General features: G+C 36.1%; 1 protein-coding gene across 1 annotated transcript in view; it reads left to right on the top strand.

Moving 5' to 3' along the window:
* The window catches only part of LOC150105248 (ciliogenesis-associated TTC17-interacting protein-like), a 220457-nt gene that overhangs the window by 96500 nt on the left and 99049 nt on the right, over positions 1-24908 (top strand). Inside the window, exon 5 of the mRNA XM_090393915.1 lies at positions 16981-17222. Coding sequence (XP_090250041.1) covers positions 16981-17222 — 242 coding nt within the window. The remainder of the gene's footprint in view (positions 1-16980; positions 17223-24908) is intronic.

The following is a 24908-nucleotide window of genomic DNA, read 5'->3' as shown; positions in this document are numbered from 1 at the left end:
AAGTCTCTGTGAGATGAATATTCTGGCATTTGAAAAAAAAAAATGTTATAGAAAGTTTCTACAAATTGGATTGATACAAAAGGTAACAAATGGAGGAACTGTATAGAAAATTAAACTGCAAAGTGATTCTAATGCAGAAAATAATCTGAAGGGAACTTAAGCTTTTGAATATATCTGCTTATGGAAAACAGCAGAAAGATCAAATCTCAGTGTTTGATACAATGGATGTAAAATAGAGGCGAATGGCCAATGCAAAAAAGAGTTTGCAGGATTTGAGTCATTTGGCAATTGACAGAGGGGGAATGGCCAAAACTGCATCGGACACCAACCAGCATTGGATCCATGGACACTGATGGTGATGATGATGATGGCCCTTAGCATCTATACCATTCATAAAGTTCTGCAGTTCCTTCCAGGAACTGCAATACTCTTTGGTCTCTAATGGCATTGGATATTAGTGGGCAATGCATGATAGCTGTCCACTAGGCTGATGGGCATTCAGGTAATAACTCTTAAAACCTGACTGATTCAAATAAACAGCCCAAGTGATTCTTCAACAAATTTCTCATCCCATTGCAGTCATTGTGTTTTCTTGTTTGACATGATTAGTGGTGCCTTCATGGGATTCTCCCTACTACATAATGCTATGATATGCTCTCTCTCTCTCTCTCTTTGTAATTATAGTCACATTATCGACATCTTAACTTACTGTGTACATTGCAGGGTTTCATGCAACCAGCTTGACGAGTCTTGTTTCCTTGACAATATTCTCTTTAACAGAACAATTTCTCCATGCACCTAATATGAAATTCATTTTAGTGTAATCCATTCTTACACTGTTTGCAGATGATGCAAAGTTGGGACAAACTATGAAGAGTAGAGACGTTGTGGCTTTACAAGAAGACATGAATAAATTGAGTGAATGGCGTTGGAAATGGGGATGCAAGTTCAATGTTGCAAAATGTAAGGTTTTAAAATTTGGGAAACAAAGATGGGATGTAGAATTTATGCTTGGTGGGGATATATTGTAGGAGGTGGAGGAAATAAGAAATCTTGGGGTGAGAGTGAATAAGGATCTGATATTTAGGGGGCACATTACCAAAATTCTGGAAATGATGTTGACACTGAGTTGTAGAAGTATGGAGATTCTTATTCCATTGTATAAGGCTTTCATTAGGCCACACGTGATTTTCAAAAGGATGAAGAGATGTTGGAAAGGGATTCATGAATATGAGGAAAGATTGAGAAGATGAAATTTACAGAGTCTAGTGGTTAGGAGGAAGAGGGGTGATATGATTGAGACCTACAAATTAGTAAGGGAGTGTTATAGGATCAATGTTGGGTAGGTTTTAAGCAAATGGTGGGAGATCAGGGGAGAACCAGAGGACATCTCTAGAAGCTGTATAAGGAGGGTGTGAGCAGGGGAGTGAAAAGCAGGTTTTTTTGCATGCAGAGTTCTGAATGATTGGAATGCCTTGACTGAGAGTGTGGTCTGCAGAGAATTTGAGGTGTATTTAAGGTGCAGTATGATGAGCTGTGTGTATGACAAAAGGACCTCCTAGATCAGGGGTGGGCAACCTTTTTAAGTGTATGTGCCAAAATCGCCAAATTTTTGATGCAAAATTTTCTCATGTGCCAACCAAAATTTTGGGGAACATATTATTATTTGGTGTGTTTTAAGTATTGAGAGAACATCTTCTAATAATCAAAAATCACACTAGAGTGGTAAAATCAATGAATATTGTAAGAGTAATTATTGTAAGTCGTAAGATTGAATGAATTTACGTAAAAATTAGTGATGGAATTTTTACTGAAAAGTCCTTCTACCCTGTTGATAGCTTAGATATTTTTTATTTGCCTTTAAATGTAATTCTAGCTGCCACCAAAATAAAGACACAATTTTTAACATCAGCAAAAGAGTAAACAATAATTCTGATTTTTTTAAAAATTTTTTATAAAGATCAATCAGACATAAGTTTTTTCAAGTTTTTCATATATTACAGTGCACAATTTCATAATCCTTTACTTGACTAAAGCACAATAAAATAAAATAAAATTAAAGATATTCTTTTATTAATTCTTAATCCCTTACGAGTAATACACAAAAATTACAGATAAAATAAAATGTTTTTTTACCTACATAATATATTAAACAGAAGTTAATTTTTATCATTTTTTACCAGAAAACATTAAATCAAAACTAGAGAAAGAAAAATAGTGGACGTTTTATTTATCTAGCATCAATGAAACCTCTGCTGCTTCATCACTGATGACAGATAATTTATATCAGGCTTATATTTTGTAACCTTTAGAAATATGCATGCGCTACTAGTTTCATCTGTAAGGCTCCTATTACAAGACTTAAAAAAGTTAATAACTGAGAACAATGATTCACAAGAATTTGCAGATGCAAAAATGGATACTAATGCTGTTGCAAGGGATTTTAAACATACAAAAGTTTCTATAATAGTATTCCAAGTCCTTAGTACCTCATTTTCTGCACTTCTTTCTGTTACTCCCATCTCTAATTGTTCCTTTTCAATATTTTCCAAATTTCATCAAATTTCTGCTTCCAAATTGAGCTACTTTGAAAATCAGTCAACTGCATTTTAAAATCCATATTTATCCACAAAAACATCTAAAAGTTTAATTTATCCAGTTTTATAGTGTTTGGAAGCTTAATGAATTTTGCAGTCTCTTCTAATTCTCTGAACTTAACAAATCTAAAGAGAACTGCTCAACAGTTGACACAATGATGCTTAAAAATAGCTTTGAAGACATTGGCAGTCTGTTTTGTCATCCTTTGGAGATCACTGATGTATTTCTTTAGGTTTAGAAAATATCTAAATCTCTTGCTGTCTACATACCTCTTAAAAATTCTTATTTCATTTCAAACTAGGAGTTTATGTCATCATACATAATATCAAGAGTCTTACCAGAGCCCTGTAGTTTAAAGTTCAAGTCATTTAAATGTTCGCAAATATCTGCAAAAAACATCAGTTTACAAACCCGCATGATGTCATACATATCTTTATAAGACATTTATTGATTAGTCAAAAAGAGATTTATCTCATCCAGGCATTCAACAAATTGTTTTAGAACAAGATATCATCTCCCCCCCCCCCATTCTATGAAAACTTTTCCATGTCAACCTGATAACAATCCCTGACCAGCTTATATGTCCCAATCGTATCCCCCCCCCTTCTTCCTATTCCCAAGGCTCTGCAACTTACATTCTCTCAATCTGGCCTCACACTTTACATACCAAAGACCACTGACCAAAACTGTGAATCCTTTCTGGATCCTTTCCAGAAAGGATTCACAGAAGCCTTACACAATGGTATCATTACCTCTTTATTTCTGCATGTCAGGGTCCTCCACATCATTTCCATTATCTTGATGAGGCATCTTCGCAACTTGTGCAATGTTGCTCCTGAATCTCAGGTGCTTGTCCATCACCACTTCCAGATCTCTCATTTCCTCTACCTCCTTTAAAGTATCCCTATCAAGTGTATGCTTTGCATCCCATCATTGCTTACCAAATTTCAAAACCTTAAACTTTGCAACATTGAACTGAGAGTTCCACTTACCTGCCATTCATCCATTTCATTTACCTGCTATTCAAGTCATCCTGTAAGGCCACAACATCCACTTAACTCTACATTGCTCTCCCCAATTTTTCATCATCTGCAAACAGCTGCATATTACTAATTAAACCAATCCTGATATCATTAACATACAAATTGAACAACAATGGTCCCAAAATTGACCCCTGCGGTACACCACTAATGACCATCCTCTTTCAGGATTCTGCATACCCATATATAATTTTGTGGTGCCTATCTGACAGTTAGTCACTGATCCAACTCAGAAGTCTGTTATTATTATTATTATTATTATTATTATTAAACAAGACCTCATGGAGTCAAAGACTCATCTAGGAGGTCCTTTTATCTCACACACATCTCATCATACCGGGTCTTAAACACATTCAAACTCCTTGCAGACACCACACTCTCAGGCAAGGCATTCCAATCATTCACAACTCTGCACGAAAAAAACCTGCCTCTCACTCCCCTACTCACACCCTCTTTATACAGTTTCCAGGGATGACCTCTGGTTCTCCCCTGATCTCCCACTATTCTCTGTAGAACTTCTCCACCATTGATCATATAACAACCCCTTACCAACTAGTAGGTCTCTATCATATCTCCCCTCTTCCTTCTCTCCAAGATTGAAACAAATGGGATTATCCAATCCCATTTGTTTCAATTTATTGTAGCAATACCAAAATCTCAAGTACATTGCTGTATATGCATCTCCCCTGTCCAAGGTATTTATCACCACTTTATAGTACATAAGTAAATGATATAATCACGTAATCACAAGAAAGATATTTATTTAACCAAATATTTCGGTCTGGAAATAGCAGACCATCGTCGGTGGTATTACAAGAACAGTTTAAAAAATATACAAGCTAGAATACTAACAATAGATCGTTGAAATTAGAACATGCCGCGTGATGTTATATCACTAAGTATGAAACGAAATATTTTGAAGTAGAAACATGATTGAATTTGCTATTAAAAAAAAAAAAAAAAAAAAAAAAAAAAAAAAAAAATTAATGAGTAATCTTGATTAGGCTTTCCCAGATTTTTGATATAGATATGCAGTCATTACGATTCAGGTTGGGATGATGGAGCAAGGCCTCCACGCTTTCCTTGAACAAACGTTCGAACCTATAACGGGATCTATGTAAGAGGCGCGTTTTGGACCAAAGGATGCTGTGGTCAGTTTCAATCCCGTGTTGAGCCAGACCAGACTTTTCAGGTTTATTGTGAAGAATGGATGATTGATGTTCTTGGATTCTTTTTTCAAGAGAGTGTCCAGTCTGTCCAAAGTAAGAGAGATCACAGTTGCAAGGAATTTGATAAACTCCAGGAAGAGATAAAGTTGAGCGTTTGTCTTTAGGAGAAGGAAAATGAGAAGACAATTTGTTAATAGGAGAATACGTAGCTGTTAAATCATATTTCTTCAAAATTCTTGCGATAGGTTCTGAAATACCGGAGATATAAGGAATAGGTACTCGACGTACTGAATCTTTGTTGTTTTGTGGAGGATTATAAGATGTAAGAAGACGTTGAATACTTTTTTCAGAAAAGCCATTGAGTTTCATGTGTTGCTGGATAGTAGAAAGTTCTTTCTGTAGATAATCAAAAGTAGAACAATTAGTTTTGGCTCTTTTGATGAGACATTTTATAATTCCTGTTTTATGACATGGATGATGGGCTGATTCTTTCAGAATATAACGACCTGTGAATGTTGGTTTCCTGTATACTGTAGTTGTAAGAATATTTGAAGATGATCGGATGAGGAGAACGTCTAAAAAAGATAACTGGTTGTTTTCTTCTAATTCCATAGTAAACTTTATGCGATGATGTAAGGAATTAATACTGTTTAAAAAGGAAGATAAAGTGTTTTTACTGTGAGGCCAAATAGCAAATATGTCATCTATATATCTTACCCAAAAAGATGGTAGAGGGAAACTAGATGTGAAGAGGACTTTTTCTAAATGTTCCAAATAAAAGTTGGCTAAAGCTGGAGAAAGAGGACTTCCCATGGCTGTTCCTTCTACTTGGCTATAAAATTTGTTTTGACATATGAAATAACCAGAATGTATAACGAAATCGAATAGTTTTATAATATCTTGAGGAAAGATGTCAGCAAGTAGTTTTAAAGTTTCCTTAAAGTAGAAGGAACAAGTACCTCTACCATCTTTTTGGGTAAGATATATAGATGACATATTTGCTATTTGGCCTCACAGTAAAAACACTTTATCTTCCTTTTTAAACAGTATTAATTCCTTACATCATCGCATAAAGTTTACTATGGAATTAGAAGAAAACAACCAGTTATCTTTTTAGACGTTCTCCTCATCCGATCATCTTCAAATATTCTTACAACTACAGTATACAGGAAACCAACATTCACAGGTCGTTATATTCTGAAAGAATCAGCCCATCACCCATGTCATAAAACAGGAATTATAAAATGTCTCATCAAAAGAGCCAAAACTAATTGTTCTACTTTTGATTATCTACAGAAAGAACTTTCTACTATCCAGCAACACATGAAACTCAATGGCTTTTCTGAAAAAAGTATTCAACGTCTTCTTACATCTTATAATCCTCCACAAAACAACAAAGATTCAGTACGTCGAGTACCTATTCCTTATATCTCCGGTATTTCAGAACCTATCGCAAGAATTTTGAAGAAATATGATTTAACAGCTACGTATTCTCCTATTAACAAATTGTCTTCTCATTTTCCTTCTCCTAAAGACAAACGCTCAACTTTATCTCTTCCTGGAGTTTATCAAATTCCTTGCAACTGTGATCTCTCTTACTTTGGACAGACTGGACGCTCTCTTGAAAAAAGAATCCAAGAACATCAATCATCCATTCTTCACAATAAACCTGAAAAGTCTGGTCTGGCTCAACACGGGATTGAAACTGACCACAGCATCCTTTGGTCCAAAACGCGCCTCTTACATAGATCCCGTTATAGGTTCGAACGTTTGTTCAAGGAAAGCGTGGAGGCCTTGCTCCATCATCCCAACCTGAATCGTAATGACTGCATATCTATATCAAAAATCTGGGAAAGCCTAATCAAGATTACTCATTAATTTTTTTTTTTTTTTTTTAATAGCAAATTCAATCATGTTTCTACTTCAAAATATTTCGTTTCATACTTAGTGATATAACATCACGCGGCATGTTCTAATTTCAACGATCTATTGTTAGTATTCTAGCTTGTATATTTTTTAAACTGTTCTTGTAATACCACCGACGATGGTCTGCTATTTCCAGACCGAAATATTTGGTTAAATAAATATCTTTCTTGTGATTACGTGATTATATCATTCAGTCTTATGTCGCAAGTATCCTTAAAACAACAAAGTACATAAGTAAGTTAGTACAACATGATCTTGCTTTAAATCCATGCGGATAACCACAGAGAATACTGCTATCAACCCATTTCTGTATCCTACTTCTCATCAATCTCTCCAGTATGTTCACCACAACTCCAGATATATAGATTAGCCTATAATTTAAAGCTACAGCCTTATCACCATCTTTATATGGTGGAACAATGTTAACTTCTTTCCACTCCCTTGGAACCTGTGCTGTTGTAAGACTTTTATTAAACAGGCATGCCAATTCCCTGGAATGTTCTGTTAAGATGCATGGTGATATAATGTCAAATCCTATCACCTTATTGACATCAAGGTTGTAATAAATTTAGTTTAATCCTTTATCCCAGTGAGAGCAAACAAAGTTTGTGCCTGAAAATATCTTCAGGACTGAATATAGTGTTGTACTATCTTACCTGGGTACCTTGCTACTGCTTCTGCCTGGTATCGCCAACTCTGGGCCTGGCTCCCACCGAAGAGACCTCAATAAAAGTCGAAATTAGTCTGGGTAGTGGCCAATCCCTTAATGCATAACAGTATACATATCCACAAGGAGATGTGTTTTGCATTATGGGAAATACTGGGATAGGAGTGTTGGTAGCTTGCTCCACCTTTGCTATGAGTTGCCTGGTGTTGTACTACTTACCCAGGTAAGATAGTACAACACTATATTCAGTCCTGAAGATATTTTCAGGCACAAACTTTGTTTGCTCTCACTGGGATAAAGGATTAAACTAAATTTATTATAGTCTAACCTAGTGAAAAATAAACTTTTGACATCAAGGTTATTTATTTCCTCAAACACCTCTTGCTCACTCACAATTAAGCCATCTCCTCCTATGTCCTCTACTCTTAAGTTCCTCATGATTCCACCCTGATCAGGATGAAACACTTTTATAAATTGATCACTGAATACTTCAATGATGTCTTCTGCAGAAGTTGTCATTCTACCCTTTTCATCCATTAACTTTATCTTCCTTCTACTTGCCACATATCTAAAAAAAAAACTCTACAGAGTTTTTCTTTGTCTGATTTGCCAATTTATGTTCATACTCTACTTTTGTTTACCTTACTAACTGAGTCAATTTCCTGGCTTGTTCTTTATATTCTTCATATGGCTGTTTATTACTATTATTCATCTTGTACTTCCTCCAAAGTACTTTCTTTTTTTCAGATTTCATGCTTAAGCTTCATATTCATTCATATTACAGATACCTTATTCAACCTTTTGGACTACATTCACACATTGATTCTCTTATGTATTTCTTTATCAGTTTCTAAGCAGCATTTATTTCCTTATCGCTCAACTCCCAAGCTTGTTATAATCGCCAGCATTATAATTATGATTACTTCATGATTTAGGTACCTTCATATAGGTAGTATTTTTTTTTTTTCTCTCCTGGAAACTTAGGGTTATCATCCCATAAAACAAGCAAACTGGTTAGAACAATACATGCAATTCAGACAGTACACTATTCTGATTAGTTTTTATATCACCCTTCCCTCTATGCACATGTGCACACATACACATGAGAAGTCTCAAAACTGGAATGCAACAATGTTAGGTGGTGCAAATGATCATAGAGAAGAAAGGAATCTGTCAATGTGGTTCTTGAAGAAATGGAGATTGTATGAATTGAGAAAGATGGTAAGGGAAAACTGTTCCTAGGGACTAAGGTATATGGAATGAAGAAGAATATGAGAAGTTGGTTTCCTGTTCTGGTGCTGAATAGCTTTTGGATGTTGACCAGGCTGCTTGTACAGGATTAAGAGCTTGGCTAGTAGGAGTTTAAATGTTGATCTTATTAGTGATATTACTTTGGCATACTGTGTAGGTTATAAGATATCTTGTCTGTTTGTATAGTTGTTTTGCATTTATGGCTCAAGCTGTGAGGCCAGTTTACTGTCAGTAAATTGTGTGTGAACTTCGGTCAGTTTCTCTTTTTTGCAGAATGAAAAAAAAAAAAAAAACATGTTTCCTAGAGGGAAAAACCTGCCACCCTGATATCAGTGATTAAGAAGGAAGTGGAAGAATAGATACATATTTGATGAAGAAACAGAGCATCTGTTGGAAAATATCTGGGGGAAGCCAATTAAAGAACAGCCATCTGTTAAGTAAATAGTCCTCTTCTAGACAATCTCGCATTCTGAGGGCTTTTAGAGCACCACTACAACACCATTTTGGATTTATAAAGGTGTTAGAGTTGAGCATAAGAGAAGTAGTGATTAAAAAACAAAAAAAAAAAAAGTTAAGCTTTTTGGAGATTATGGACATGATGTGTGCTTATGCCAGTACAGGCCAGATGTGAAAGTCAGCCCAAAAGGGAAACTTGGAAAGAGATAAAGGGAAAGGGAAAAAGGGAAAGAGATAACGACTTAAAACAGCACGTAACTGAAGTGTTATTAAAACAGCACATAACAGAGTGTTATTATAAAAGTGTGCGAGAGTGAGGTATGGTCTCTTTCTTCCAGGAAATCATGTGGCAGTTTGTTTTGGTAGCATTACACTTTACTAAATTATCTTCATTCCACTTGAGGATGGCAAATGATTGGTGCTAAGGGCATTAGCCATAGAAGAACTTGAACCCTGAGTCATTTGCATACTACAAGATTTTATGAAGGACAAAGAGGAATAGAATGTACTGTCATCAGTGAAGCTAGCAATAGGAATGAGAGAATATCATTAATATCTAGGACAAGAGATGGGTTGCATCTGAACATGGAAGGTCATAAGCATTTGAAGAAGTTACTGTTTTCTGAACAAGTTGAAGAAATTGGGCAGGGAAATTAAAATTGAAAAGGTTGAGTGTAAGAGGGAGAAACTTATACAGTGAATGTATATTTGTTGATCTTTTTTGCAGAATAATTTGAAGAATAGAGTGGATAAAAATCGGCATGGGACTACTGAAATTAGTAGAATGTATATTATTCTAAAGCTGGTACAAGAACTAAAGGGAATCTGCAATTTTTGTATACTAATGCAAGAAGCATTCGAAATAAGAGAGAAGAATTTTTGTCGTTAGTCAGTGCAATCTCACCAAAAGTTGTAGGCATTAGTGAAACTTGGCTGTCAGCAGAAGATGTAGTTACTGGAATTGAAGGTGATGGGTACAGTATTTTCAGGGAGGATAGAATGGGGGGGGGGGGGTAAATGTTGATGATAGTTGATGAGTTGCAGCCAAAGAAAGTGGTATATTAAGAGGATAGACGTGTGAATGATAGTTCATTTGAGACAGTCTGGTGTGAAATAGTGACCAAGACCAACACAACCAAATATGCAGTTGGTTGCTGCTATAGGCCGGGGGGGGGGGGGTACAGGGAGTGATATTGAATTCATGTATCAGCAAATTAGAGCAATGAGTGCAGGGTTAGTGATTATTATGGGGGATTTTAATTATGGTGATAGCAATTGGAAAGAGGAAATATCACGTGGCAAAAAGTAAATGGAATTCATACACCTTCTAAGAGATAACGACTTTAAACAGCACATAACTGAAGGGACTCTTGGTATGAGAGTGTTGGATCTATCAGGCACTCTGTCATTGCTTTAAAAATCAGAAGAAATGGAACCATTTATCATGACACGATGACACACACAGAGAGAGAGAGAGAGAGAGAGAAAGGAAGAGTGTGAGAGAAATGGAGATCCACAAGACTGCAGCTTAGAAAGAAAGCTTTGATGCCAGACTGGATCATATCCCTCAGAAATAAGAATAACAACCACATGAAATTCTCTCACTCTTTCCATGGCTTGCGTTGAAAGGGTTCAAGGTTAGTGAAAAAGCTGCTGTAACATGAGAATGATGAAATCCATACTGATGATCACTAATCAACTGAAGGTGGTGGTGATTTGAATCACTTTTTAAAATGCTGAGATGAGGGCAATGGGATGATAGTTAGATGGCTGACTTTTATCTTTCTTATTCAGGAGCAGTTGTATAAAATCTTGCTTCCATGCTGTTGGATAAATGCCAGATGAGTAAGGACAGTTTGTAGAAGCAATACAGGATGGGTGTTAATTCTGGAGCACAAACTCTTATTACAATTGGAGAGATACTATCTGAGTTGGAAAAAGTATCAAGGCTGAGTATTTTTCTGATATTATTCTACTAGAAGATCAGATATGTATAATGATTGTGGTTTGTGGAATAGTAGGGAAAAATTTCTCTTGGTTGTCTAAACAACAGTTGGAGGAGAAGACAGATTTGATTGATAATCAGGAGGATCAATCAATCAAACCATTGTTTGATCTGGATGAGAGAGATGGATTTTGCCAAACAGTCTTGACAAGTGCTCAACTCTCACTTGAGCACAAAGCAAGTTTAGTACATTTGGCCCTCACAAAGTCTGCTTCAGATTTGCTTATGATTTTTTTTTTTTTTTTGCAGTTGTTACTGGTTGTAGTGTAAGCTGAATGTGAGGGCCTGGAGCTTTAGCTTCAGTCACTGAGTATACAGTGTGCCCATTAAGTAATAAGACAAGAATTATTATATCAAAACAGAGAACTATATTTAGAATTGTCAATCCCGCAGATTCAAAATAATCTCCTTTATCCAAGTGTGAGCAAACAAAGTTTGTGCCTGAAAGTATCTTCAGGACTGGAATAAGGTGGTACACCAGGCAACTCGTCGCAAAGGTGGAGCAAGCTAACATCACTCCTCTCTCAGTATCTCCATAATGCAAAACACATCTCCTTGCAGATATAATGTTATGCATTAAGGGAAGGGTTCTTCTGCCTAGTATCTCCACTTGTCTCCACGTGGGCCTGGCTCCCACTGAAGAGACCTCAATAAAGGTCAAAACTAGTCTGGGTAGTGGCCCTTCCCTTAATGCATAACATTATGCATATCCGCAAGGAGATGTATTTTGCATTATCAAGATACTGAGATAGGAGTGATTGTTAGCTTGCTCCACCTTTGCAATGAGTTGCCCAGTGTTGTACCACCATACCCCAGTCCTGAAGATACTTTCAGGTGCAAACTTTGTTTGCTCACACTTGGATAAAGGATTAAACTAAATTTATTATAGTCTAACCAAGTGAAAAATAAACTTTCAACAAAATAATCTCCCTCCAACTCCACACACCCTTTACATCTGTCGTACAGTTTTTCGAAGGCACAGTGGAAGTCCTGAACAGGAACATCCTTCAGTCTCTGGGTCACCCCACATTGAATGTCTTCAATGTCACTGAAGTGCTCTCCTTTCAAGACATATTTCATCTTTGGGAAAAGGAAAAAAATCTGCAGGAGCTAAATCTGGTGAATGGGGGGGGGGGATGTTTGAAGTCAGCAACTTCTCTCTGTTTGTGTGTCAGTGTGTGTGCAACACAAACTTTGAACACAATCTTCGTCTTGTGCAAATCTCTTTCTAAGATTAATCTGGCCATGTCCTTACTGACCCCAAGCTGTACAGTGAGTAGCCTAGTAGTTGCCTGTCATAGGCAACACTTTTCCTGTCTCTCATCACCTTTTTATTCATCCGTGCCGAAATTGGCCATCCACAGTATGGTTCATTCTTCAGGGATGAATGAACCATACTGTGGATGGCCAATGAATGAACCTCTCTCTCTCTCACACACACACTCTCTTACCTCAACTATTGCCACATAAAAACTGCTGCATCATCTGGATTGAAAGTTGCACCTCATTACTTAACAGGCACACTGTGCCTGTGCATTTTTAGCTTGGGCTGCTTTGGCACATTCATTGGGGAAAAAACCAAGGCTTTGATAAGATTTGGGGATTTTTGAGTGGAATGGGGAATAAGCACTCATTTCAGCAAGAGTGATTTCATTATTAAGTCAGAGCATGGGTTTGGAGAGCATTAGCAATAATCACACTATGAAAAGAGGCATAAAATCACAAATGTCACCAGAGTTAGTTTGTGTGTCATAGGATATGAGGATGAAATTGGCTGGAGGAGGAGGATCAAAAAAGAAACATGAACAAGGTTGTGGTAGAGGTGCCAATAGGAGAGCAAATGTCAGTGGTATATTTGGAGGTAGAAAACTAGTTAAGGAGTCTAGGATATTGGGAGAATGATGAAGATTATGTGGAAGTTTGGTGTTGGGGAACAATTTCCATTAATTATTAGTGGTAGCAAACAGTTCAGCTTCTCTTTTATCTTGGTCTCAGAAGTCTGGGAAGACAAACCCAACATATTTGTGGACAAATCAACAAGGAAGATCATCTGACTGTTATGTGATCGTGTGTGTGATCAGAGTTCAGATATAGATAATCAGAAAAGGTCAGTTAATCATCAGAATTGGGAGAGTGGTAAAAGGCACATAAAGTAACAAAATGAAGCAAGGAAATTTTGAGAAAAGCAGAATTTATAGAGGAGATTCGAGTCTCATTACCTTTGTGATATCAGACCTGACAAAAGCACATGTTCCATCCTTCTTAGAGAAGGTATCATGTATGTTGTAGCTGTGGAAAGTTTTGGTGAGCTGTAGTCATTGTAGAGGATACCAGTTGAAGTTTAGTGATGAATATCAGATTGGGTTTGGATGTAAGTAATACCAACATCAATATATCATTGATGTTGGTATTAGTCCCCAGGTGGTAATAAATGGCTGCATGGTAGTGGTTTTTCCTGAAATTTTGATATTTTTGATATACTTTTTATGTATTTTTGTTTTTTGATTTTTTTTACTAAAATAAAGAGCTAAAAGGCTTCAGTTTTCGGTGATACATAATTATATAAATCAAGTGGATATTAAATCCATCATTATTTCAAAGCTGAAACTATGAAAGTTTCATAAAAAAAAAGTCGCCCAGAGAGCTTACGGGAATACACTTACCGGCATTCATGAGTTGTCCTAGTGCAGACCATATAGAAGACATGAATGCTAGCCCAAGCATCCATATATTCGCTTTTTTATTGGTCCACATGTCGCAATAATCACTTCATAGTATTAGTTGCTGTTGTTCTGGCCATAATTCCAAATGACAACATTGTAAAAAAACCTAATTTCCTTTTCATTGACATCCTTAAAATATTTCTAGAGAGTGCCTCTTTCGAATATCACTGATGCCATTCTTACCCATTGGTAATCCTCAGTGGTATCCATGCTGCCATGTCCCAATTTGCATCATCCACATGTACTCATAACAAAATATAACTATATATCTTCTTCTCTTGGCCGAGTGGTTAGTGTATCTGTTCTCCAACCAAAAGGCTGCGGGTTCAATTCCCGCTGTGGGTATGGATGTTTGTGATTGTCTGTGAAAGCACTAGTGGTGGTAGTTGGCGGTAGATAGCATTGGTGTTAGATGATGAAGGTTGGTGGAGTAGTGAGACGAAGAGTTGTAGCGTTGATGCCCTCCCTCGATGAGTCTTTGGACTCCCTGGAGGTCCATTTTCACAAATACAGTGATTCTGGGCTTGCGGACCATGCTCTGGATACACGCCACAGAATACGGTGGAAGAAAGCTACAGTGATACACCGTAGCAAATACAAATTTGAAAGACTCTTTATGGAATCAGCCTCAGCCCCAAGAAATTCTCCAAACCTCAACAAATTTGGGTGTATGCGACTGCCCCAAATTTGGGAGACCTACATCTGCAGACCTTCAGCCCAACGGCCAAGAACACCTACTTAGCCCGCTAGAGGGCACCATCAGGACTGTTAGGAGAACAATAGTTTCATCTTTTCATTCCCGGTTTCTGTGTTGTAGTGCCTACGTTGCACGTAACTTTTTTGTAAGTTCCTTTAGAAAATGGCAATGTGACATTGCCGAAATATTGGAAAATATTTATTAAAGTTTAATTTAATTTATATTCCTAACTACGTTGTTCTATTCCTTAAGTGTTTTAATAATGCATAACCAACGTATAAGCCTGTCTACGAGAATCCCTGGAGGTGTGATATAATAATAAACAACTGCAGATATTAATATATAGATTGGACAATTAATAAGAATAAAGATACAATAGATGAACTTATTCCATTGTAGCATAGATCAGATTGCATGTTTATCAATGTTAAACTGATTTGATTGTCAAGAGACATTGGAGAATACATCCATTTCCTTAACATTATGATATTTCAGTGAGAAGAGAACAGATAATTTTGACCCCTCCTGGATAGCTGTATTTTTATTTTAAGAAATTTGCCAGAGTAATCTTGTACTAATACCAGTGTGTTAAGGCTTAAGTGTCTGGAGAAACTCATGTTAGTTGAGTTTCTCCAGGCTTAATTGAGTGAAACAGCACTAAGAAAATATTAGAAATGTTATTTAATTCTTTCAGTACTTTGCTATCCACTCTGGATATTTCTCTTGCAAACATAAAATTTATAAACAGATACAGTGTACCTCTCTGGGTTCTCCCTCTCATTGCCCTTGCCAATTTTTTTATGGAATATTTTGTAAAACAAGCTCTTGACTTGGATGATTTGTTCTCCATTTGGCCTCATGGCCCAGACACATTAGATTCTTTCCTCTCTCTCAGCTCAATAGTCTTCACCTTAAAATCCAATTCACCCTAAAATATGTGGAAAAAGAAAAGCCCACCTACACAAGCATATACGTTCACAAAATATCTCATCAACCCCCCCAAACAATACGGATATCATTAAAACACACTAATCAGTAGAGCCTATAACTTTTGCTCCCTTGAGTTCTGTCTTATAGCAAAATTTAATTATATACACCACACCTTCTTATCTAATGGCTACAGTTCCTACAGCATCAAAAAAATAATAATAATAAAATAAAATAAATTAATTAATAAAATAAGATAAAATAATAAATAAAATAAGATAAAATAATAATAATAACCAATTCCTCCCCAAATACTCAGCCTTCATGATGATGGTCAACCAGGCCTTGCAAACCATGCTTTATATATTGCTCATGGAATCAATTGGAAAAAGACCACCATGCTCCATTGCAGTAAATTTAGAATCTGGAAGTCTCATTGTAATCCCTGATGATATCTCAATGAATGCAATTAAATATTGGAAGAATTAAATAACATTTTTAATCCTTCCTTAGTGCTATTTATTTATTTAGCATATGGCATAAAGAAAAATGACAGGCTATGTCTATATCATTTTCTCGAAGGATTTTTGAAAGATATTGACTTTCAGCAAAACTGATTCCTTCAATGTTGAGTGGCAAATCCAGAAATTAGCATCCAGTTTTCTTTCCTTGTGGTCCTGAAAAGGACTGTTTGGTGATTGTATAGCTTGTGATTTCATGTGTCTATAGCCAGGAGATTGTTAAGATAGACCGATTGCCGGCAGCCAGACCTATCTCATTTAACATTACACGCAGTGCACCACGTGGAGGCGAGCTAGAAATACACCCCTTCTTATTAATGTTTCACTCCATTAAATGTCTTAGTACTAATACTCCAATTATTTAAATTAAGGAGATATTTAATCCCACATTATTTCAAAGCCGAATAAGAGAACTCTAAGATAGAAATCAAAGAGTTTCATGCCGAATATAGCAAACTATAAAAGTTCGGCAAGTCCAATCATGAGCAAACATCTGGGTGGTACAATACCGGGAAACTCGTTGTAAAGGTGGATAAAGCTTCTTAGTTAAAAATTCTTAGTATTTTCCCTAATGTAATACTCATCCCCTAGGAGTTGTATGTTGTTTTACATTAAGGAAGATAGGTCACTACCCAGACTGGTTTCAACCTTTATAATATGACCTATCTCCCTTAATGTAAAACAACGTACATCTCTTAGGGGATGAGTTTTACATTAGGGCAAATACTAAGAATAGCGATCCTAGCTTTATCCACCTTTACAATGAGTTGCCCGGTATTGTACCACCCAGGTGTTTGCTCATGCTTAGACTCGCTGAACTTTTATAGTTTGCTATATTCGGCATGAAACTCTTTGATTTCTATCTTAGAGTTTTCTTATTCAGCTTTGAAATAATGTGGGATTAAATATCCCCTTAATTTAAATAATTTTAACATCGCCGAAGTGAAGCCTTTTTGCTCTTTATTTCATTAATACTCCAATTTTTTTTTCATTTCTGCAGAATCAAAAGAGATTGAAAAAGCAGTGTTTCCAGAAGATTTGTTGTTGACATCTGCTGCAGGAACCATAATTGGAAACTTTACTGTAAGAATGCAAAGTGTCAATTACAAAACTCGGCATTGTCTCCTGGTTACAGTTTCTTCATATTCCAGTGCATATGGTGCAGTATTTAATGGTTTCATTACTGCTTACATTACAATGAACTTGAGAACATTAAAGTACTCTCAACATGATTCTTTTCAGGTAAAGTATACTTAAGATAAATACAAGTCATTTAGTTGTGTAAGAACTAATGAATGCACACTTTGCTAGTGAACAAATTATGGAAAATTCACGTGACTATCTTAAATTAAATAATACAATGTTAGCAATCTATACAGTGACCTTTTTTAAACTTTGAAAATGGCATTATGATAATTGCCACATGACAGGTTGATGTAAAAGCTGGAGAAAATTAGGATGGATAGTAATAGGAAACTGACTCTTTGAATGATATTGACTAGTTGTATATGGAAGGGGATATTGTTTATTCAAAAAAAAAAAAAAAAAAAAAGAAAGGAGTGGTAACAAATGATGTGTTTCAGGGTTAGCACATTAACTGCCGACTATGAGAAAACTCATAGTTAATGTATTAGGACACCAGATTTATGGATATTAGATTAAACGATAAAAAGGAACTTGAGAAGTGCGATGAAAGGTTACGGTGTTCCAAAAATGAGAATGGTGTTACCAGGAATAATCAGAAAATGGATGGAAGTGCTTGCAATGGTAATAATAGAAGTGACATGGAAGAGCTTAGGCAAGAGGTAATGAAAATGAAGAATCTGGTTAAATGTATGGAGGAGGAAATTGAATGTTTAAAAAGAAAATAACTGATGTAAATTACAAGGAGGTTAAAAAGAAGCAAGTATCTAAAGATGATAGGGTTGGTTTATATGTGATTCAATTATTAAAGGTGCTGTAAAAAAAATGAGGTGCATGAGATATGTTTTCTAGATAGTACAATAAGATGAATATCAGATGTTTTGTGTAGAAAGAAGGAATGGGGATCAGAATTAGTAGTAATGGTGGGCACAAACAACTTGAATAGTGAGACAAAGAATGTGGAAAGTGATTTGAAGAAGTTGTTGCAGGAGATGAAGGATAATAGTGTCATTGGAAAAGTGGTTAGTTTGTTACCCAGATATGACAGTAGTGAACTGAGGACAGCAATGATCCTGAATGACAAGATGGCTGAATTGTGACTGGCAGAGAGTGTTCAGAGTGTGAATGTGTGGAATGAATTTGAAGCAAGGATAGAATGGTTTAAAACTGATGGAATGCATTTGAATGGCTTTTGTGTTGGTCATTTGGAGTAATTGTTGTTTACCAAGTTGAATTATAGCAGGGCAGAGTGATGCAGTGCAAAATGGTCGGGATAAGAATATGAATGGGAGTCAGTATCAGGGAAATGGAGATGGTTAGAACAAAGAGAGAAAGAAGTGTACTATAGTAGAGAGAGAATACAATGATTATGTTGATGGGATGGCCTCAAAGAGTGGAGAATTGTTATGCTCTATACTAATATATGGAGTATCAGAAATAAAGGGGCTGAGTTTGTACTACAGATCGAATCATTATGCTCAAAGGTAATTGGCATAAGTGAAATTTGGTTGATTGAGGATGATATACTCTCAGGACTTGAAATGGTAGGATATAGAATATTCTGAAAGGATAGGGAGAGAAGTGAAGTATTGTTAATGATACAGGAATTGTTATTCAAGTGTGGAACTGGAAAATAGTAGCACAGTTAAAGATTTTGAAGCTCTTTGGTGTAAAGTTGAGAACAACAGAATAGTATATATAATAGGATGTTGTTTTAGGCCAGGGAATGTGGAAAGTACTGATTGTGAAATATTTAGACAAATTAGTTGGGCAAGGAAGATGATCCTAATGAGAGATTTCAATTTTAGGAATGTGGATTGGAAAGAGAGATAGTATATATTAACAAGGAGAGTGAATTTGTTAAGTTTCTGCAGATAACTAAAGCAGCGTGTGATGGTAAAGCAACATGAGGTTTATCAGATACCTGATTCACAATCACATGCAGGATGTGATTGTGAATCAGGTATCAACACCACCACCACCTGTTGGTGAAAGTAAAAGTGATGTACTGAATGGAAGGTAGTCAAACAGGAAAAGGGTCTTATCAGGAAGGTCTATATGTGGTACTATATGGCTGAATTGTGACTGGCAGAGAGTGTTCAGAGTGTGAATGTGTGGAATGAATTTGAAGCAAGGATAGAATGGTTTAAAACTGATGGAATGCATTTGAATGGCTTTTGTGTTGGTCATTTGGAGTAATTGTTGTTTACCAAGTTGAATTATAGCAGGGCAGAGTGATGCAGTGCAAAATGGTCGGGATAAGAATATGAATGGGAGTCAGTATCAGGGAAATGGAGATGGTTAGAACAAAGAGAGAAAGAAGTGTACTATAGTAGAGAGAGAATACAATGATTATGTTGATGGGATGGCCTCAAAGAGTGGAGAATTGTTATGCTCTATACTAATATATGGAGTATCAGAAATAAAGGGGCTGAGTTTGTACTACAGATCGAATCATTATGCTCAAAGGTAATTGGCATAAGTGAAATTTGGTTGATTGAGGATGATATACTCTCAGGACTTGAAATGGTAGGATATAGAATATTCTGAAAGGATAGGGAGAGAAGTGAAGTATTGTTAATGATACAGGAATTGTTATTCAAGTGTGGAACTGGAAAATAGTAGCACAGTTAAAGATTTTGAAGCTCTTTGGTGTAAAGTTGAGAACAACAGAATAGTATATATAATAGGATGTTGTTTTAGGCCAGGGAATGTGGAAAGTACTGATTGTGAAATATTTAGACAAATTAGTTGGGCAAGGAAGATGATCCTAATGAGAGATTTCAATTTTAGGAATGTGGATTGGAAAGAGAGATAGTATATATTAACAAGGAGAGTGAATTTGTTAAGTTTCTGCAGATAACTAAAGCAGCGTGTGATGGTAAAGCAACATGAGGTTTATCAGATACCTGATTCACAATCACATGCAGGATGTGATTGTGAATCAGGTATCAACACCACCACCACCTGTTGGTGAAAGTAAAAGTGATGTACTGAATGGAAGGTAGTCAAACAGGAAAAGGGTCTTATCAGGAAGGTCTATATGTGGTACTATAAGGTGTGTAATTATGAGGAGTTCCATAGTCAACTAGCATCAATACATTGATTTGATGAATTGTGTAGAAAAGAAGTTGACAGTGCATGAGAATTGATAAGGCAGCATCTAACACAAGCAATGCATAACTGCATACCAAGAGTTAAGCGAATAAATAGAGTAGGAGTGAGATGGTTGAATGGTGAAATCAAGCAAGCAGTGTTAGAGAAAAAGTTATGGAGGAAGACGAGACAGTTTGCATTGGACAGATACGTGAATATAAAGTGCAGGCCAGAAAAGTGACAAGGTTAAAAAAATGTAGAATACTGGAGGAGATTGGCTAATACGAAAGCTAATCCAAGGGAATTTTTCCTATGTGTTAAGCAAGAGGAAAAACAATTGTGGCAGGTTGATGCTGGTGAATAGTTATTGTGGCAGGCTAACCATTGCATATAATATATAGTGGATTATTTAACAAACACTTCATCAGTGTATATCATGGTATGCTTCCCTTCTAACATGTAGAAGGGAAGCAAGGATTAGGAGAATTGGAAGTGAAAAAAAAAAAAAAAGTATCAGGTGTTGATTGGGTTAGATGTTAATAACGCTGTGGGAATGGATGACTTATCACCACATATTTTTAAAGAATGTGCAAAAGGGTTAGCCATGCCATTAAACTGTTTATTTAATGAAAGCTGTGCAGTGGAAAAGGTTCCTAAGGAGTGCAGAGAAGGCAAAATAATACCTCTCTGCAAGCATGGTTTGAGAAGAGAATTTTCTATCATTTTAGACTGGTTTATATATCTGCAGTTGCCATCAAAATGTTGGAAAAATTGGTTAGAAATAGAATACAGGATTAGGTTGATAGACATAAGATTCTCTGTGATGGTCAGCATGGGTTTATGAAGAGCAGATTTTATTTTAGCAATCTGTTTGATTTATGATAAAGTGACAAATGTGTTGGATAAGGAAAATTCATATACAGTGATTTTTTTTTTTTTGACTTTGCAATGCATTTGATAGATTACCAAATGTCAGATTTGTGTATAAGCTGGAGATGATGGGATTAGATAGCAGATTGGTTAGATGGATTGAAGGTTGACTTTCTGAAAGATACCAGCAAGTTGTGTATGATGGAGCAGTGTCTCAGATAAGGATAAGGAAAGAAGGTTTAATGGCAAAAGATATTCATTCGAAGTTCATAAAAGTTTATGGACACTCTTCTTCATTTTCGACAAGTAAGAAATGGGCTGCCAAGTTTAAACCTGGCTGTACCAGCCTTGAAGATGATCCACGTGAAGGACGTCCAAAAAAGTGAACAACACCAGAAATCATTGATCGAGTGCACAATAGGGTATTGGATGACTGGTGAGTCAAAGTACATGAAATAGCTGAGACTATAGGCATTTCAAAAGAACATGTAGGATATATTCTGCATGCAGAATTACAAATTTATGATAAAGTGACAAATGTGTTGGATAAGGAAAATTCATATACAGTGATTTTTTTTTTTTTGACTTTGCAATGCATTTGATAGATTACCAAATGTCAGATTTGTGTATAAGCTGGAGATGATGGGATTAGATAGCAGATTGGTTAGATGGATTGAAGGTTGACTTTCTGAAAGATACCAGCAAGTTGTGTATGATGGAGCAGTGTCTCAGATAAGGAAAATGGTCAGTGGCATGCCTCACGGTTCTCTTCTCTTGACCCCTACTGTTTAACTTATTTGTTAAGGATATTTCATGTGGATTGACTGAGAATATTCAAATGTTTGCTGATAATGCAAAGTTAATAATCAGCAGTAGTGTTGATATTAATTCTCTACAGAACATTTGAATACATGAATCCATCTAACCAATATACTATATTCCCGTCATTTGTAGCTGGGACAAATGAGTGGAGTTGCAGTCTGAAAGAATTCCATAACTAACTTGAAGGTCTCTATCATATCTCCTCTTTTCCTCCTATTCACTAACCGCTGTAATCCATATTCCCTCAAATCTCTTCAAAATCAACATTCCAGAGGCCTGATATCACTTTAGTCATTCGTCTTTGAACCCTCTCTAGTATTTCCACATCACAATGGAAACTAGATGACCAAATCTGAGCACAATAGTTCATATGTGGTCTGACCAATGCCTTATATAGAGGCACTACCATATCCTTATCTCTACATGTCAATGTACTTTTTATCATAACAGCAATATGATGTTCAGACCTTCAGTCCACTCTCTACCATCACTCGAACATCCTGAATCTCATCCACTTCCTGAAGTACAACTCCTCCAATACAGTATATAGCCTTATATCTCTGTATACCAAAATCTAACACTTTGCATTTTAATATTAATAAACACAAGATATTACACTTACAGAGGGCATATTGCAAGTGTTGAAAAGACTGTATTGCTGCTATGATAAAAAGTACATTGACATGTAGGGATAAGGATATGGTGGTGCCTCTATATAAGGCATTGGTCAGACCACATATGGAATATTGTGCTGAGATTTGTTCACCTATGAGTATGGTCTGAAAAGTTCTCGGTCTCGACTATAGATGGCAACACTATCGGCAAGATTTTTTTTTTCTAAGTTAGTACGTCTGTCATAAGCATCCATGTGAAATTGCAAGTCATTCTACCAAGTAGTTTGTTTTATACAGCTGCCTATAGCAAACGTATTGTCTGTATCTCCTGAAATGGATAAAATTGAGTATCATGCGGTTATAAAATTCTTTGTAAAAGAAGGTTTAATGGCAAAAGATATTCATTCGAAGTTCATAAAAGTTTATGGACACTCTTCTTCATTTTCGACAAGTAAGAAATGGGCTGCCAAGTTTAAACCTGGCTGTACCAGCCTTGAAGATGATCCACGTGAAGGACGTCCAAAAAAATGAACAACACCAGAAATCATTGATCGAGTGCACAATAGGGTATTGGATGACTGGTGAGTCAAAGTACATGAAATAGCTGAGACTATAGGCATTTCAAAAGAACATGTAGGATATATTCTGCATGCAGAATTACAAATGAAAAATCATTGTGCAAGATGGGTGCCAGGCTTGCTTACAGCAAATCAAAAATGTACTCGCATGAAAATCTCTGAATAGTGGTTGAAGCATTTTAACAAGAATAAAACTGATTTTGTGCTTTGATTTATTACTATGGATGAGACTTGGATTCACCATAACACACCAGAATCCAAACAGCAGTCAAAACAGTGGACAGAAGCCAGTTGTTCAGCATCAAAGAAGACAAAGTTGGTTCCATCAGTAGGAAAGGTCATTGCATCGGTGTTTTGGGATGCTAAAGGCATTTTGTTTATTAATTATCTTGAAAAGGGTAAAACAATAACCAGGGAATTTTATTCCAATCTCTTAACCAGACTAGATGAAAAAATTTGTGAGAAAAGATCTGGTTTGCAGAAAGAAAGAAAAAATCATCTTTCATCAGGACACAGTACCTGCCCACAAAAGTGTTTTGGCAATGTGAAAATTAAGGGATGTGCACTATGAATTGTTGGAACATCCACCCTATTCCCCAGATTCGGCTCCCTGCGACTTCTGTCTCTTCCCAAAATTAAAACTATTCCTCGCTGGTCAGCATTTTTCTTTGAATCAAGAGGTGATTACAGTTGTAGAGGGGTATTTTGCAGATCTTATTTGAGATCCACCACAGGGACGAGATAATTGCACTGTAGCATCGCTGGAATAAATGTATTAGTCTTAAGGGAAATTATGTTGAAAAATAAAAATAATTTTGAAATTATAAATTTGATTTTTAATTGTTAGGCTGAACTTTTCAGACCCCTCATAGTTTTTATTGTGATGTGGAAATAATAGCAAGGGTTCAAAGACGAATGACCAAAGTGATATCAGGACTCTGGAGTGTTGATTATGAAGAGCATTTGAGGGAATATGGATTACAGAGGTTGGTGGATAGGAGGAAAATAGGAAATATGATAGAGACCTTTAAGTTTAAATTAAGGGATTTTACCAGATTAATACAGAAGAAATTATAAAAAGAGTAGATGTTAAGGTGGGAAGAATTATCGGCCATTCCTTAAATTTATATAAAAATGTAGTGGAGTGAGGAATAGATTAAAAAAAAAAAAAAAAAAAGTAAGGGTGTGAGGAATAGATTTTTGTACATGGAGAGATGACAGTGATGGGAATGCATTGCTGGAGTGCATTTCGAATACAGGTAGTGTAAATAACTTCAGAACTTGTTATGATAAACATGTTGCTGGTTGAGTGGGACTCCCATGATGCATCTGTTAACTCCATGTAGGTTACAACATGAATAATAATAATCATTATTACTACAGCCTCCATAGAGTAGGCTGACTCATTGTGGTAAGTTCATTCAACTAACAACATATCTGTCATACTGAATCTTAAAATACTTATCACTCCCTTCATTAACCACATATTTTGGTAATAGATTCCATTCACTGACAATTCTCTATGTAAAAAAATCTACTATCACCTTTCTTTATCACCTTTCTTTACTCTTACACAACTTCCAGAAATGGCCATAGTTTCTTCCCCTCCCATCCTCTATCCTTTTTATAATCCTATTTGGATTAATCTGATGAAATACCATCTCTTCCTTAAACATATCTTTTCCTGCAGTCACCAAACTATTCATGAAATTCTGCAATACGCACTTCATAATCCTCTCCCTATAGACACATTCATTTGTATCCTACTGGCACTATGACGTGCAGTCTTTGCAACACTTGCAATA

Source organism: Typopeltis vanoorti, chromosome 6, assembly GCF_054136105.1.
Source record: "Typopeltis vanoorti isolate ZY-2024b chromosome 6, IOZ_Tvanoo_1.0, whole genome shotgun sequence".
NCBI classification, from domain to species: domain Eukaryota; kingdom Metazoa; phylum Arthropoda; class Arachnida; order Uropygi; family Thelyphonidae; genus Typopeltis; species Typopeltis vanoorti.
Note: the sequence above shows the minus strand (reverse complement) of the source record. Positions and strands in the feature narration are given on the sequence as shown.